The 15,768-nt window shown below is 40.1% G+C and overlaps 1 protein-coding gene across 1 annotated transcript; it reads right to left on the bottom strand.

The window, feature by feature from the left end:
- Nucleotides 1-1,934: 1,934 nt before the first annotated feature.
- On the bottom strand, nt 1,935-10,134 carry LOC137083952 (serine/threonine-protein kinase pim-2-like). Its single transcript, XM_067449885.1, has 5 exons — nt 9,289-10,134; nt 7,007-7,101; nt 6,813-6,863; nt 2,870-3,428; nt 1,935-2,041 (listed from the first exon to the last, which is right to left on the bottom strand). The coding sequence occupies exons 1-5, from the start codon at nt 9,893-9,895 to the stop codon at nt 1,935-1,937; spliced, it is 1,419 nt and encodes a 472-aa protein (XP_067305986.1). The 5' UTR covers nt 9,896-10,134.
- Between the last annotated feature and the right edge of the window lie 5,634 nt (nt 10,135-15,768).

The raw sequence follows: 15,768 nt of genomic DNA, 5'->3' as shown, positions 1-15,768 counted from the left end.
AAGAATCACTGCTCCGCCTTAAGTGTTGGACAGTATTCTGGGTTACTACTGGACGGATGGATAGTCGTTCTGGTTTTGTATATAAACCTTATAATTCTACCTGTTGTTAGTGTTTTTGGTAACACTTTAGTTTAAGGGTCCAGAATAATGCATTAGTTAATCATAAATACACGAGTAATGATTAGTTTTTCTCAATTCATTTTTCTAAACAGTCTTAACACTCTCTGAACTGTAGTTCCACTGTAACTGCTGAATGCTCTGCACGGTGTAGTTACTCACCCCAAACATTTACTCATGCTTCTAAACCAGTTATTGTGTCAGTAAATGGGCCAGTGCCACCAAAATAAGTGTTTTGTAATTTTGATTTGGTGTTGGTGCTCTTAATAATTGTAGTCTCGACTCGTGTGCTTTCTATCCCACACGCAGCCGCACAGAAACATTCCTGAGGTGAAGTCAAATGGAAAAAAATGACATATTTCATTTTATAGTAATTTCCTTTTTTTATATAAATTATCAAGCACAACGCGCACGCACACACAGTCACATTTACACACACACACACACACACACACACACACACACACACACACACACACACACACACACACACACACACACACACACACACACACACACACACACACAAACACACACACAGTCACATTAACACACGCACACTCACTCACACGTACACGTGTGCATGAATCTATCTATCTGTCTATCTATCTATCTATCTATCTATCTATCTATCTATCTATCTATCTATCTATCTATCTATCTATCTATCTATCTATCTATCTATCTATCTATCTATCTATCTATCTGCCTACCTACCTACCTACCTACCTATCGTCTGTCTGTCTATCTATCTATTGTCTGTCTGTCTGTCTGTCTGTCTGTCTGTCTGTCTGTCTGTCTGTCTGTCTGTCTGTCTATCTATCTATCTATCTATCTACCTACACACCTACCTATCGTCTGTCTGTCTATCTATCTATAGTCTGTCTATTGTCTGTCTGTCTGTCTGTCTATCTATTGTCTGTCTGTCTATCTATCTATAGTCTGTCTGTCTGTCTGTCTGTCTGTCTGTCTATCTACACACACACACGTATGCGCGCACACACACTCAAGCTGTGTTCCGTTCGACAGGCTCCCTCTCAGTGTCGCTGCTCTCTCCCCCTAAGCACGATCATCAAAGAAGAGCGACGCGGGGTCGTGCAGTTTAATGGACGATTAACAGATATGACGCTGTGATGTAACTATCATTCAATATAATGTGAGTATCTATGTATAAATGTGTTCTTGATGCACGACTGCTAGTAAAACAAAAAAATGCATATGGCTTTGATTTTAGAGTCATTTTAGATTAAAAACTAAAATTATTATAAAATTTACTATTTTGTAAAATATATTTTTTATATAAAATACACTACATTTGATTTAGGTTACACTGGTGACGCAACGCACAATGAAAGTTGTGTGTATTGTGCGCTCCACTTCCTGTGAAGTGATGTATCGATGTTCCCTTATCCCCTGCACCCTTCGAACTGGATGTGTTCGCTCCCTTCAGATACCCTGAGCTGTCCCTCACTGCGTAGGGAGCCTGTCGAATGGAACGCAGCCACACACACACAAACACACACACACACACACACACACACACACACACACACACACACACACACACACACACACACACACACACACACACACACACACACACACACTCATTCACACAAATAATTATGTAAATGCTTCTTCTTGTGCATGCGTGTGCTGTGTGCTTGATCTGTAATTGCATCGATGCATCTTTTCTTTCTCTTCTCATCACGTATGAATCCATCGGTTGAACTTTTGAAGGTTTTTTGTGTATCTATCCTCAGGTTTGCTTCCGTCTCTCGCTCTGCCTCATGGTGTTGTCTAACTTCTTAACACGTTTAGTCCAGGATCAGTGCTTGAAACCAGTCGTGCAGGAGGATCTTTTCCAGACTGATCCTCTGGGCCGGATCGCTTTCCAGGCAAGCGGAGATCAGATCTTGGCACTCTGTGGAGAAAGAGAGCGGAGATGTCGGATTAGCACTGTAAGTTTTATACTGTGTGCACCTGAACATATTGTTTGATAACACTTTACAATACGGGTTCACTAATATACATTAATTCATGCTTAACTAATGCACAGATAATCATGAGTTAATGTATTACTAATGCTGAACTAACCCATTGATTAATGATTACTGCATCAGCAACTAATGAAGATTATACATGATTAATAGATGAAGTGATCATTAAATGGTTATTAGTTAAATATGTCCTAATGTATTAATTCCTTAATAACATATTATATTAACTAATAATGTAAGTTAATGAGTTAATTTCCCCAACGGGTCAAAGCCGTGCATTTCAACTCCCAGTCGTCTGCTTTAATTAATCATTAGCTGATGATTTATAAAGGTATCATTATGTTATGACTTATGTTATGTTGGGGCTCATGACTATTGACTAATTGTTTAGTAATATGTAATCGTGGCTATGGGTTTTTAATTAATTTTAATTAGTTAATAGTCATGTGTCTCAACCGTTGGGGTAATAACCGCGTTAATTAACATTATTAGTTAATATAATATGTTATTAAGGAATTAATACATTATGACACATTTAACGAATAACAACTTAATGATCACTTCATCTATTAATGATGATGGATGTTCATTAGTGTCTGATGCAGTAATCATTAATAAATGGGTTAGTTCTTCATGAGTCATACATTAACTCATGATTATCTGTGCATTAGTTAAGCATTTATTAATGTATATTAGTGAACCCGTATTGTAAAATGCTACCCATTATTTGAAGCTGTGTGACCCGCTCTCACCTTTGGAGATCTCCTCCGTGTACCAGGGTTCAGTTAGGATCTCTTCGAGCTGCTTCGGCGAGCGAGGATATCTCCCAGACAGGATCTTGAACAACACCACGCCGAGGGAATAGACCGTCGCAGGCTTGCAGTGGAACTTCCCATGGTTGAGACTCTCAGGGGGCCTGTACACGCTTGTGCCGCAAAACGTGTAGTATTCAGACTTTCTCAAGCGCAAACTAGAGCGGAAGTCTATGAGCTTGACCTGCAGCGTGTTCTCGTTGATGAGCAGGTTCTCCAGCTTTATATCGCCGTGGAAGATTCCCCGCTCGCAGCATATTCTTGCTGCAGTGACGACCTGCCTCATTACAGCTCGTGCCACCGACTCAACGATCCTTCCGCCGCGCTGGAGCAAGAACACCTGCATGTTCACACACGGCGTGGGCCGCTCGAGGACCAGTATGTACTCATCAGGCGTTTCGTACCAGTCCAGGAGCTTGATAATTTGAGGAACGCCAGGGCCTTTGGTCAAAAGAGCCATCATGGCGACCTCATTTGGTAAGGTTTTTCCAAACGGACCCTAGAGGAGAGATAAGTTACACAAAAGTCAGAACGTTAGGGGACGTGGCTTAACTTAAATGAATTACTGCAACAGAGTTATGCCAAAGACTTGCAATTGAAATACTGAAGTGACAGACACTAAAGTTACAGACACTAAAGTTACAGACACTAAAGTTACGGACACTAAAGTTACAGACACTAAAGTTACGGACACTAAAGTTACGGACACTAAAGTTACGGACACTAAAGTTACGGACACTAAAGTTACGGACACTAAAGTTACGGACACTAAAGTTACGGACACTAAAGTTACGGACACTAAAGTTACAGACACTAAAGTTACGGACACTAAAGTTACGGACACTAAAGTTACAGACACTAAAGTTACGGACACTAAAGTTACAGACACTAAAGTTACGGACACTAAAGTTACAGACACTAAAGTTACAGACACTAAAGTTACGGACACTAAAGTTACGGACACTAAAGTTACGGACACTAAAGTTACGGACACTAAAGTTACGGACACTAAAGTTACGGACACTAAAGTTACGGACACTAAAGTTACGGACACTAAAGTTACGGACACTAAAGTTACAGACACTAAAGTTACGGACACTAAAGTTACAGACACTAAAGTTACGGACACTAAAGTTACGGACACTAAAGTTACGGACACTAAAGTTACAGACACTAAAGTTACGGACACTAAAGTTACGGACACTAAAGTTACGGACACTAAAGTTACGGACACTAAAGTTACGGACACTAAAGTTACGGACACTAAAGTTACGGACACTAAAGTTACGGACACTAAAGTTACGGACACTAAAGTCACGGACACTAAAGTCACGGACACTAAAGTCACGGACACTAAAGTCACGGACACTAAAGTTACGGACACTAAAGTTACGGACACTAAAGTTACGGACACTAAAGTTACGGACACTAAAGTTACGGACACTAAAGTTACAGACACTAAAGTTACGGACACTAAAGTTACGGACACTAAAGTTACGGACACTAAAGTTACGGACACTAAAGTTACGGACACTAAAGTTACGGACACTAAAGTTACGGACACTAAAGTTACGGACACTAAAGTTACAGACACTAAAGTTACGGACACTAAAGTTACGGACACTAAAGTTACGGACACTAAAGTTACGGACACTAAAGTTACGGACACTAAAGTTACAGACACTAAAGTTACGGACACTAAAGTTACGGACACTAAAGTTACGGACACTAAAGTTACGGACACATTTACTGTTGAGCTGCACATTTTTTCAGGGTAAAATCCAGTGTCTCATCCTTCCCTCGGGTCATTTTTTACCCAAAACTCTTTTTTTATTTAACTGAGAGTTGAATGAATGACAATCTATTTTAAACTATACAAAGAAGAGACGAATATATTTATTTGTATAACACATTTCATACACAATGGCAATTCAAAGTGCTTTATATAGAAATGAATTAGAATAGTGATAACACATGCGTCAGAAATAAGAGTGCCATGTGTAAGAAATAAAATAAAAACAGGGACAATTAAATTAGATGTAAAGAGAAATAAAATAAAAATATATAAAAGGTAGAAGCCCTAGACTGTCAGGGTTCTGCTCCTTCGGTCTAGCTTTCTCTTGGTTTTGTGACAGAGCCCTGGCAGTCCTGTATTGTTCGTCTCGTCTTGTGTGAGCGCGCAGCTTTAAGGACGCTCGAGCTGTGTGCTCTTCTGTCCTTGTAGTTTTCTGTGTGGGGCGTGGTGTTCGGATCCCAGCACTTCGGTCTAGTTGGGTTTCGGTTTTGTGTTGGTATTCAGACATTCATGCTCCTCGTGTTTTGTTCTCTGTTGTGAGTGCAGGGTATGAGCATTCGCTCGTTCTTGTGCGCTCTGTCCTGTCATGTGAGTGTGCGCTCTTCTGTCCATCTGTGTTATCTTTGTCTTGTGTTGTGTGAACATGCAGCTTATGAGTTTTCATTCGCTGCAAGTTCATGTCACGTTTGGTGTAAGCATGTGTTTGTGTGGTTTTTTTTTTTAATCCCATGTGCTCTCATGTCGATTGTCTAACGCCGCCCACCTTGTTTCTTGATTATTGGTTCATTTGGCCCACCTGTCTTCTATTGTTACCCTCTTTTGTTTGCTCCCTATTTAGGCCCTGTCCCAAATGGCACCCTAAACCCTCACAGTCTTCCTCACGAGCACCCTTCTTTAAGCTTAAATGATGAATGGGACACCCTACAGTCTTGTGGACTTAACGGACACACGCACACAATGGCCATTGTAAGTCCACAAGACCGAAACTGCACATGAAGTGTGCCATTTGGGACAGGACCATAGTCTCCTTGTGTTTGCAATCCTGTGCTGGATCGTCGAACTTACCTCATGTTTCCCTGCCTGTCTGCACTGTCAAGTCAAGAGTCAAGCCAAGAGTCAAGTCAAGAGTCAAGTCAACAGTCAAGCTGTTTTTCCCCCTTGGGGTGGTTTTGGTTTATCTTGTTTTATTTTACTAAATAAATCCCAGTCCTCCTGCAATTGAGTGCTTGCTTTTTTCCCTTCAACAAACCCTGACATAGGCTTATCAGGACCTGCCCCATTATTAACCAAAAACCAAATCACAATTAACAAGAAAAAGCAAACAAATCATTTTAAATAATACAGAAACACTACTCTAATTTATATCCTACTTCATCATGTTAATAAGCAAAGATGGACAGGTCATCAGACCTAGGACTTTTGTCGCACTTGAACCACGAATGCACAAAACATCGACTGGATTTGAGAAGTTTATGTGGTTGAAATTAAAAAAATGATCAAATCCTTCCCTCTCGGCTTAATCTGACCCCGTTAGGAATGAATGGATGCGTCAGTACACACAGAAAAAACTAAAGATGCTCTAAACTCAAACTGAAAACGCTGAGACTTCAGCAAAAAATTACATATCTGAATGCATTTTGAAGATAAATGACTTTAGGACCCAGCGGAACAGCTCACCCGCTCCATATAAAGTGATAAGGCCATCTAGAGTTATGAAATATCATCTGATAATATTAATATATCATTGGCAAAGACACCCAATGTGAGATATTATGATTATCATTTATATCAAATTTAAGTTTAAAGAATGTGCTAGATTGAAAGAATCTAGTAATTTAAAGGTAAATAAAATAGAAAATAAAGAAAAAACTCCCAGAACATTTAATTAAAAATAGGAAGAAAAAAATCATTATCTAAATGAAATAAGCTTTCTGGACAAGTATAATTTTAGGGCGAGGGAAGAATGAGGATTATGGGAAAATCCAACAGAAAGCTGTTAACAATGGGCCTGTTTTTTGTCTGCAAAATATACTTTAGAAATCCCAAAGCTAATGTGAGCGTATACTCTGAGAGGACCAGCCTACTTACAGTACGGAAGACTCTCAGGAATTCACTCTTCTCTACATATTTGAGGGCCACCTGTTCTCCGAGGAAAAAGGAAAGAAAGAGTGTTTTGGTTAGAATGGGTTAAAATGAATGAATGATCTTTGCAGAGGTCACATGACTCCAGAAATCAGCCATGATGGAGCTGTTAATGAGTTTAAGAGAGTACAAGAACCAACCTGTTGTGAATCGGACCGTCTGATTCCCGCAAAGACATTTCCGTGTGATCCGCGGCCCAGCAGTCCCAAACATTCATAATGCTGCAAGATGTCACCTGTTACAAAACAAAGACATGATCAATTTACACACACACACACTGATGCTGAGTACAGATTGCTGGGTAAGGGATAATGTCCACCCAGCCGGTTGTTATCGCAGAATAAACCCCGACAGAGATCAGCGGAGCGGTCTTGTGTCACTCTGAAGGGGTTTATTCTGCGATAATAACCGGCTGGGTGGACATTATCCCGCTTATTACACGGCTACTAGTCTCAAGTAAATTAGACACGAAATATTGTCTTGAGATTAAATATTTTATATTTTAGCTTCCGCGAAGAAAAACAGTTCCAAACTGCTTTAAGCCTTTACCTATTGCTGAAGATTTGTTTTTACCATTACGTTAGTTATGTTGAAATGAATGCTGAAAGGGTTAGTTCACCCAAAAATGAAACTAAGGCCATGATTTACTCACCCTCAAGTCATCATAAGTGTATGACATTATTCTTTCAGACGAATACAAACGGAGTTATATTTAAAAAGTCCTGGCTAACGATAATTCATGCTTGTTTTTGAAGTCCATAAAAAATGCAGCTGTCCTTCAAATAAAGTGCTCCACACGGCTCTGATGGGTTAATAGAGGCCTTCTGATTCGAATCGATGCGTTTGTGTAAGAAAAATATACATATTAAAAACGTTATAAAGGAAACCCTTGAAGTCTTCCATTGTATCCCATGGCGGTTAAGTGTATTACAGCCGCGAGATGGCGGCAGAGAGTCAACGACAGTGCTAAGCATAATAAGTAGTGCCAGTCAAGATAACTCGTGGTAGCCGGATGAGCTGTGTGTTATTCAACTTTGCCGGTTGTTATCTGGGAATAATGCCGCCTTCACGTGCTATCGGAAGTTTCCCACTTCCCACTTCAGAAGTCGTGATTACGAGCTTGTTGTGTTCTGGTGCTTTGTTGTCGGAAAGAATGGAGGACGCCAGGTTCATACTTTTGTGCGTCTTGGGAAAATGTTATTTTAACACTATAACCATTTCAGTAATTTCTCGGTCCCAGAAAATCATAGAATCACTGGCACACACTAGCAGCACAACACGAAAGCATTTCGTTTATAATCACATTCACAATAAAGGCATAATGTCGACAATAAAGGCTGCTTACAGACTAAAAGGTTAATAGTTTTCAGCCATACATCCTTATATAACTAGTTTTACCACACTAGATAGTCAGCTTCTAGAATGATGGTCAACTACATGCGATTTTTGATGTGTTTAAAATACACAATATGCTTCAAAATGATTATTAATGTATGTAAATATGTACTACTTTAGCGACAAGACAATACAATTGTTGCAGAAAAAAACTGAATAAAACACCTGCCACAGCAGTAATGCGTCTCCCGTTCGCCATTTTTAACGGTTATGCCACGCCAGTGGCGTAACTTTGTTTTAGAAAGTGTGTGGGTGTGTGTGTGTGTGTGGGGGGGGGGGGGGGGGGGATGTGTATTAAGATGTCCGGAAATCAACTAAATAGTTAATTTACTGATATAGATATCGTTTAATTATTGAAATTATAATTATTTAAATATTAAACACAATATAGCGTTGTGCCAAGATTTTTCACGTGAATAAAGGCAAATAGATTTACACACTTTGCTTATAATCCCTGGTCTAGTCTGTTAATCTTGTCAGAAGGTCTCGTTTCTAATCTGCCCTCGTAGCCTATTTTTTCTCTCATCAAAGCCGAATATCATCAGTACATCAAGAGCAGGGACAGTTTTTGTGCATTTTGTCTCGTGATCTGACCGGAACAAATAGAAAGTCTCTGCAGCGGCGTTAAGCGTTAGATTAAAGCGCTCGTCTGTGTGAAGACTGCAGGAGCCGCGAGAGAAATCTGCTCCACTGATAACAGCGGCAACGAGCGCCAGATCGCCTCTTATTTAATAAACGAATGAAATGATACTCTTCTAGTTAACCAGAGGTGTTTTGTTTGTATTAGTTAGGTTCATCCGTGAAGGAAGATGTTTTTAAAAAGTGGTGGGGACATGTCCCACCCGTCCCACCCGCAAAATGTGCCACGCCCATCTCGGGAACTTGGGTATCAAAATTAATTCCGAAACTCCCAGTGGTGAACATCGCATCAGAGGGCGTTCATGTGCAATTTTTAGCTTGGAAACTCTTGGAAACTAAACTGACCAATCAGAATAAAGTATTTACTAAAATGTGATAGTAAACTGACCTGTCTTTCCCTTCAGACTCAAATTGATAAGTTCGTCCTCATGGGTCCAAGCCGTGTCCTGTTCTGACGAGCTGGAGCTGCTCTCCTCACTGCTGGTGGATGCTTGCTCGTGCTCTAGATGGTGTTCCTCCATCTCCGGCTCAGGTGTGAAGGAGGACACACAGCTGACCCAGCTGTCAGAGCAGCTGTCCATCTCAGCCTCGTCCAATGAGAGGTCAACGCTGAGCGTGTCGAAGTCTTCATTAGCCGTGTGGAACGACCCACAGCTGGACTCTGAAGTGCTCTCGGTGTCACTAACATGATCAGAGCATCTCTCAGGCTGTGGGGTGGCATCTTCTCCACACTGACTCTGATGGACATTGACGGTCTCACGCTGTGGGGTGGCATCATCTCCGCATTGACTCTCTTGGCCATCAATGGTCTCAGGCTGTTGGTTTTTATCAACGGTGCACTGACTCTCTTGGGCATCAACGGATGTTTTCTTTGATTTCCGAGCCCATCTAAAGAACCCGCCTTTCTTCTTCTTCTCCGTTGTCTTTTGGGCAGGTCTTGCAGCCATACACACGTCATGCTCTGACACATGACTCTTAGATCTGCTCTGGCCCATTGCTCCAGGTGATCTCTGATGATCTGCTACGAACTTTAATCACAATCTGACTGAATTCAATAGCACGGGTCGAATTCAATTCTGCAAATCAGGTGATGTGACGCAGGTCGAGAGATATAAAGCACTTTGAGCAGTTATTCACGGAGATAAAGCAAACACGGATTGAGCTGCAAGAAATGACTGAACTTCACTTCGAGATTATATATCGCACTGTGACGTCACAATCAGTGATTTGCGTTGCCATGGATATTAGCGAATGTTTATTTTCGTGAGAGTACACAGCGCAGATCGCGATCTTCATAAACTTGTGTAACCCTAACCCTAACCGCTGAAACAACAGCTCAGCTCTCGAGACCGTAATGCATTTGATACTCTCTCGAGGCCTAGTTCAAAATCTGATGATGACTTCAACACCTTTCCCCATTAAAACCTGTTATTCTTATGAAAGTCGTCAGTATTACTGTAACTAAACAATAGTTTATTCTGTGTAGATTATTCCTTTGTTGGAATAAATAACTACAAGAATCAAAATGAGCCTTTCTATGAATAAACAATGGTTAATAAACAAATAGATCGTTTTTAATATAACAAATGTTTTATAAGTGTTACCAGAAGGACTCGTGATATGTGCTCCAGTGACTGAAAAACTCAAAACATCAGCACTTTAAGGTCATCTTTTAGATCAATATTGTTTATTAATATTAATACCTTATGTTTAATGTTATCAGAAGGACATATTGCTAGAGTGCACCAGTGATCGAAAATCTCAAAATATCAGCATTTTAAGCGCATCTTTTAGATCAAATTGATTATTTATTAATATTAATACATTAAACATTTTTGATTAGTGTTATCAGAAGGACAAGTGATATTGCTGAAGTGCACCAGTGATCGAAAATCTCAAAATATCAGCATTTCAAGGTCATCTTTTAGGTCAAATTGATCATTTATTAATATTAAAACATTATAAATGTTTTATCAGTGTTATCAGAAGGACATGTGATATTGCTAAAGTCCAACAGTGACCGAAAATCTCAAAATATCAGCATTTTAAGAGATGCTTAATGACCTTTGTTCCTGTAGGGTCTTCTTTTTGGTACAATACATCCACTGAATTATCCCCCTCTCTCCTCACCTATTGCTGGTGTGTGGTGAGCGCACTGGCGCCGTTGTACTGTGGCTGCCGTCGCATCATCCAAGCGGATGCGGCACACTGGCGGTGGTTGAGGAGAGACCCCTGACATAAGTGTGGAGCGCTTTGGGTGTACAGTAGTACATATGAAAGCGCTATATAAATGCCTCATTCATTCATTCATTCATTCATTCATTCATTCAATATTATGTCACATGACACACCAAAATGCATTATGGTCCAAAATGGTCACCCAGCTAGAAATGTTTTATTAGAATGTTCTGAGAAGATTACCATGCATTGTTCTATAAATGTTCTCAGCGGTAGTTTTGTTTTTGTTCTTAGAATGTTCTTTTGAAAGTTAGGATAACATTCTATAAAAAAATGATAAATGTTTTTAATATTCCTTAAATGTTTAAACAACATTTTCAGAACATTATTGTCAGAATTTCTGAAATGGAGGCTTGATGTCCTCAGAATCAGCGCTAGTATTGGCTGTCAGGCAGTAGGAGACAGTGGCCAGGGAAACAGGGCAGGAACCAACACAAGACAAGACTCTAGACAAGACAACAAGAAATAGACAAACTACACCGTATTCCCCAACAGTGTTCTAAACACTGATGTTTTACACAGATTAAATAAACTTACATTGACATAACATAAACTTACACAAATCCTCGTTTCACCCGTGCTCATATTATCAGCATTAGTTGACCGAAACAGCTGTCCGAAACAACTTGGTTCAAGAAACAGTTATAATGCCGAAATAATTTGTCTGCGAGTTTCCCAAAACCTGTCGGCAACTCAAAATTGGGGCAGTGTGAACTAGGCTTAAAACTAATGTTAGACCTACATAAAGCATTGTTTATATTATTACTATCTTTGCTCAATAGTATTTATTAGTGCTGCTGCTTGTATTTAAGTTATTTTTCTTATTTTTTATTAATCCTTTTCCCCCTGAACATAGCAAATACTGAACTACTGAAACCGTGAACCTAAAACTGTGATACAAACCGAACCGTGAGCAGTCTGTACCGTGACACCCCTGGCGTAATGTATTTAGAAAATTTTCAAAGGGTGCCATGACTGAAAAAGGTTGGGAAACACTGCTTTAGTGGGATAACTGGACGTATGGCTTTAGCACTACCAAAGATCCTTTATCAACCGTTACTTGGGATAGGCCTACTTTGGCCGCACAGGTTAGTTTATAGCCAGACGCTGAAGATATGGGATGATTTTAGACTAAAAACGATTAATATGCCCAGGTCGAAAAGAAATATATTTAAATTGTGCTTTTTTGGACATATTTAGTATATTTAAATTACACTATACTAAATGCATATTAAATGTATTGTTTTGAAACAACTTTAAGTATATTAAGTGTATTTTAAGATATGCTTAAGTTCAATTTTAAGCTATTTGCAATATATTTTAATATATTAAATTGTGCTAAAATGGAACAACTTTAAGTACATTTAGTGCAATTTAAATGTATTTCTTTAAAAATGTATTTAAAATATTAATGGACTTCAAGAACATTAATAGCATTTCAGTATATTAGAAATACATTAATTTTACACTACTAGAATATTATAATGCTGTTTTTTTCAGTATTCAAAATGGTATAAAAAGTGCAAAATTATTAAATATAAATGTTAAGACACGGACACACTTTGAAATATAGAAAACTTTAATGTACTATATCAGTGGTTCCCAAACCTGTCCTGGAGGACCCCCAGCACTGCACATTTTGCATGTTTCCCTCATCAGACACACCTGATCCAACTCATCAGCTCAGTAGTAGAGATAGCAAGACCTGAAGTAGGTGTGTCTGAGTAGGGAGACATACAAAATGTGCAGTGCTGGGGGTCCTCCAGGACAGGTTTGGGAACCACTGGGCTATATCATATACATTATATCATATACATTACAAAATAAATTCCTTGAGTACATTAAAAAAGTACAGCAGCATACATAATCTCTTGACAAATACATTATAATAAATGAAAGATCAATGAAGTGCTATTGCAGAGCTATTTTCATACACCTTGTAGAACATTTCAGTTTACCTGTATTACTAAAAAGCACTAGCCTGGATGCCAGCCGAACTTAGCTCCGCCCACAACATTTTTAGGTCGGGCAGTTCGGTCTGGCCTCGCTCCATAGAGGAGTAATTATCTCCAAACAGTAACTGACCAATGAGATCATCAGGGCGGGCTTTAGACGATGACGGACAGATGATCAACAGTAACGTAATCATCACGCCTAAATGGAGAGCTTGTTTGTATCTGCATCACCTTCACTATTTCTCTCAGAAATGATGATCATGTTGGGTAAGTACTCTGTGTATCATTAAATTATTTTATTTTTTTACAACACCGGCAAGGATCGTTTATTCCAGCGCATGTGCAGACAGGGTTGCCAAGTTTTTACAACCAAACCCAACTACTAGCCCTAAACAAGCTTCTCGGGGGGTTCTCTGGTGAAAAAATGGCGTTTGGGGGGTAAAATGTGTGTTATTTTGGCAAGGTTGCTGCTAAAATTAGCACTCATGGGTCTATATATCACATAATAGTCGCTTCAACCCGTGAACATAGAAAACAACCCGCGGGGAAAAAAACGCGGACTTGGCAACACAGTGCAGTTGAGCTCTGTTGACGGCGCTTCGTTGCTTTGATTGGGTGTTGGTCTGTCCAATTGATGTCTTTCCTGGTTGGGTTGAAACGCGCCCCATAATCACAGCCCAATGGAGCATCAGACTCATATTCTGACTAGAGATGAGTATGACCACGTCAGGCTAAAAAAGCACACTCTCACAAAAATGCGTATAAATAATACGAGTGTGCAATGTTTTGGAATGTATACACCAAAATTAGTTTTTGCATGCATATGGTACCTAGCCTGACAAGCCAGACCCACATCAAGATGTTTGGTCTGGAAACTCACCATAGACAGCTCAGTCCGAGGGGCGGGATAAACGGTTGTCTTTCAAACTCCCTCTGCACGCGATAGGATAGCGCTACACCAACCAGAGCAACGAAGGTGAAACTGAACTAGTTGATAGATTAAACATTCGCCGTATCCGGTCGGCTAAACTCCGAACACATCTTCCCTTTTTAAGAATGACTTCAGTGCCGTTCTTTGTTCTTTTCTCAGAGGAAAGCTTAACTCCAAGTCTACCGGAGGCGCGGGCAGAGCTGATTCGAAAGACCGCCGCCGTTCGCTAGTTTCTGTGTTGACTAGAAGACTGTGTTACTAGAAGCACACAAACGCAACTCGGCCGTCGTCATTATGGCCCCGCCCGTCGACTCTATAGCCTACACGATGTGATTGGGTCGTCCAGATTCTGAGGAATACAGCTCAGATAGGAATTGAGAGTTGCTAGACGACACTTGCGGGCAAATTAAATTTGCTGCCGCTAGGGTGCGTCTAGATTTCTAGGCTATATGGTACCCAGTTTTCGTGTGAATATGATACGCACTTTATGGCGTATTATGCTCAAACCCCGCCCCCATCCTACCCAAGGGCATTATATACACGCCATTGTGTATGTATCATATGCACGCGAAAAACTGCATAGTGTATGCACACCAAAACTCATTTTGGCGTACATTCCACGATTGCACTCATACTATTGATACACAGTCTCATGTGATTGTGTTGGAATATGACATCATTGAATAAAAGTTACTGGAGAACAAAGCCCAGGTTGAAAAGGATGAACTTTTAAATGTGTTAAAAATTCACTTGAAATTCAAGTAGTATGTTTATATTATATTTGAATTGTACTAAAATAATACTTAAGTACACTTTTCATACATTTAATAGTATGTCTTTTTCACCTGGGAGTGCAGAAGTAAGAATGCATTTTTTCTTTACAATCAAGCCTGCAAATGTCTTAAGGGGGGGGGGGGGTGAAACACTCAGTTTCAGTCAATCTCATGTCAATCTTGAGTACCTATAGAGTAGTATTGCATCCTTCATATCTCCGAAAAGTCTTTAGTTTTCTTAAATTTATAAAAGAAATATGGGCGATACCGAGTCTTTCCGGAAAAAAACGAGCGCCTGGAGGCGTATCGAGTGGGCGGAGCTAAAGAATGACGAATGCGCAAAGCGGTGACGTCCTCAAGCGTGGAGAAACCCTTGCTATCAATCTCAGCTAATAGATATGATTCATTGATCCAGAATCTAATTCGGAGGCTGAAATAGAAACAGCAACAGCAGGATATCCGTCTCTGTGGTATGTAACGTTACTGTATGTAGTGGCCTTACAACATTTGTGTGTATTTACTCTGAGTTTATGAGGACATGATTCGGTTTATGGACTATTGTATGCGACCAAACCTTAGTAGCAAGCAAAACGGTTTTGCACGTCAGACTAGTGTAACGTTATAACGTTACATAGAACAGCAATGGAGTCCGTTAGCGCATTTGAATGACGAAGCACGCGATCGTGTCGTTTACTGATGTTTACTCACGCGACGATAGCCGACAGCACAGACATTTGAAGCAGTTTTACTCACCGGCTGCTTCCAAAGCAGGACCGAACCTTTATCGCTGGGACCGCTCCGTCAAAAACACACTTCTTTGGAGTGTGGAGATCCACTTTGCGATGCAACTGAAGCGATGTTGTGAAGCTTCTCGTCATTTCTGCGTTCTGCGTTCAAATCGGTTCAGATGCAGCGCTGCCTTCCCGGAATGCTGTGCTGAAGCGTTGAAGTCGCTCGACGTCACCCATAGG

Source organism: Pseudorasbora parva, chromosome 7 (genome assembly GCF_024679245.1).
Source record: "Pseudorasbora parva isolate DD20220531a chromosome 7, ASM2467924v1, whole genome shotgun sequence".
NCBI classification, from domain to species: Eukaryota; Metazoa; Chordata; class Actinopteri; order Cypriniformes; family Gobionidae; genus Pseudorasbora; species Pseudorasbora parva.
The sequence above is the reverse complement of the archived record's forward strand: the minus strand, read 5'-3'. Positions and strand labels throughout refer to the sequence as shown.

Bases quoted from the DNA above. Each gene is read 5' to 3' on its own strand.
- LOC137083952 (XM_067449885.1), bottom strand. From the start codon at position 9,895: ATGGGCCAGAGCAGATCTAAGAGTCATGTGTCAGAGCATGACGTGTGT. The intron at 7,102-9,288 runs GTCAGTTTACTA...GTTTTGTAACAG, and splicing joins GAGTCTGAAGGGAAAGACAG to GTGACATCTTGCAGCATTAT. The intron at 3,429-6,812 runs GTAAGTAGGCTG...TCTCTCCTCTAG, and splicing joins TCCTGAGAGTCTTCCGTACT to GGTCCGTTTGGAAAAACCTT.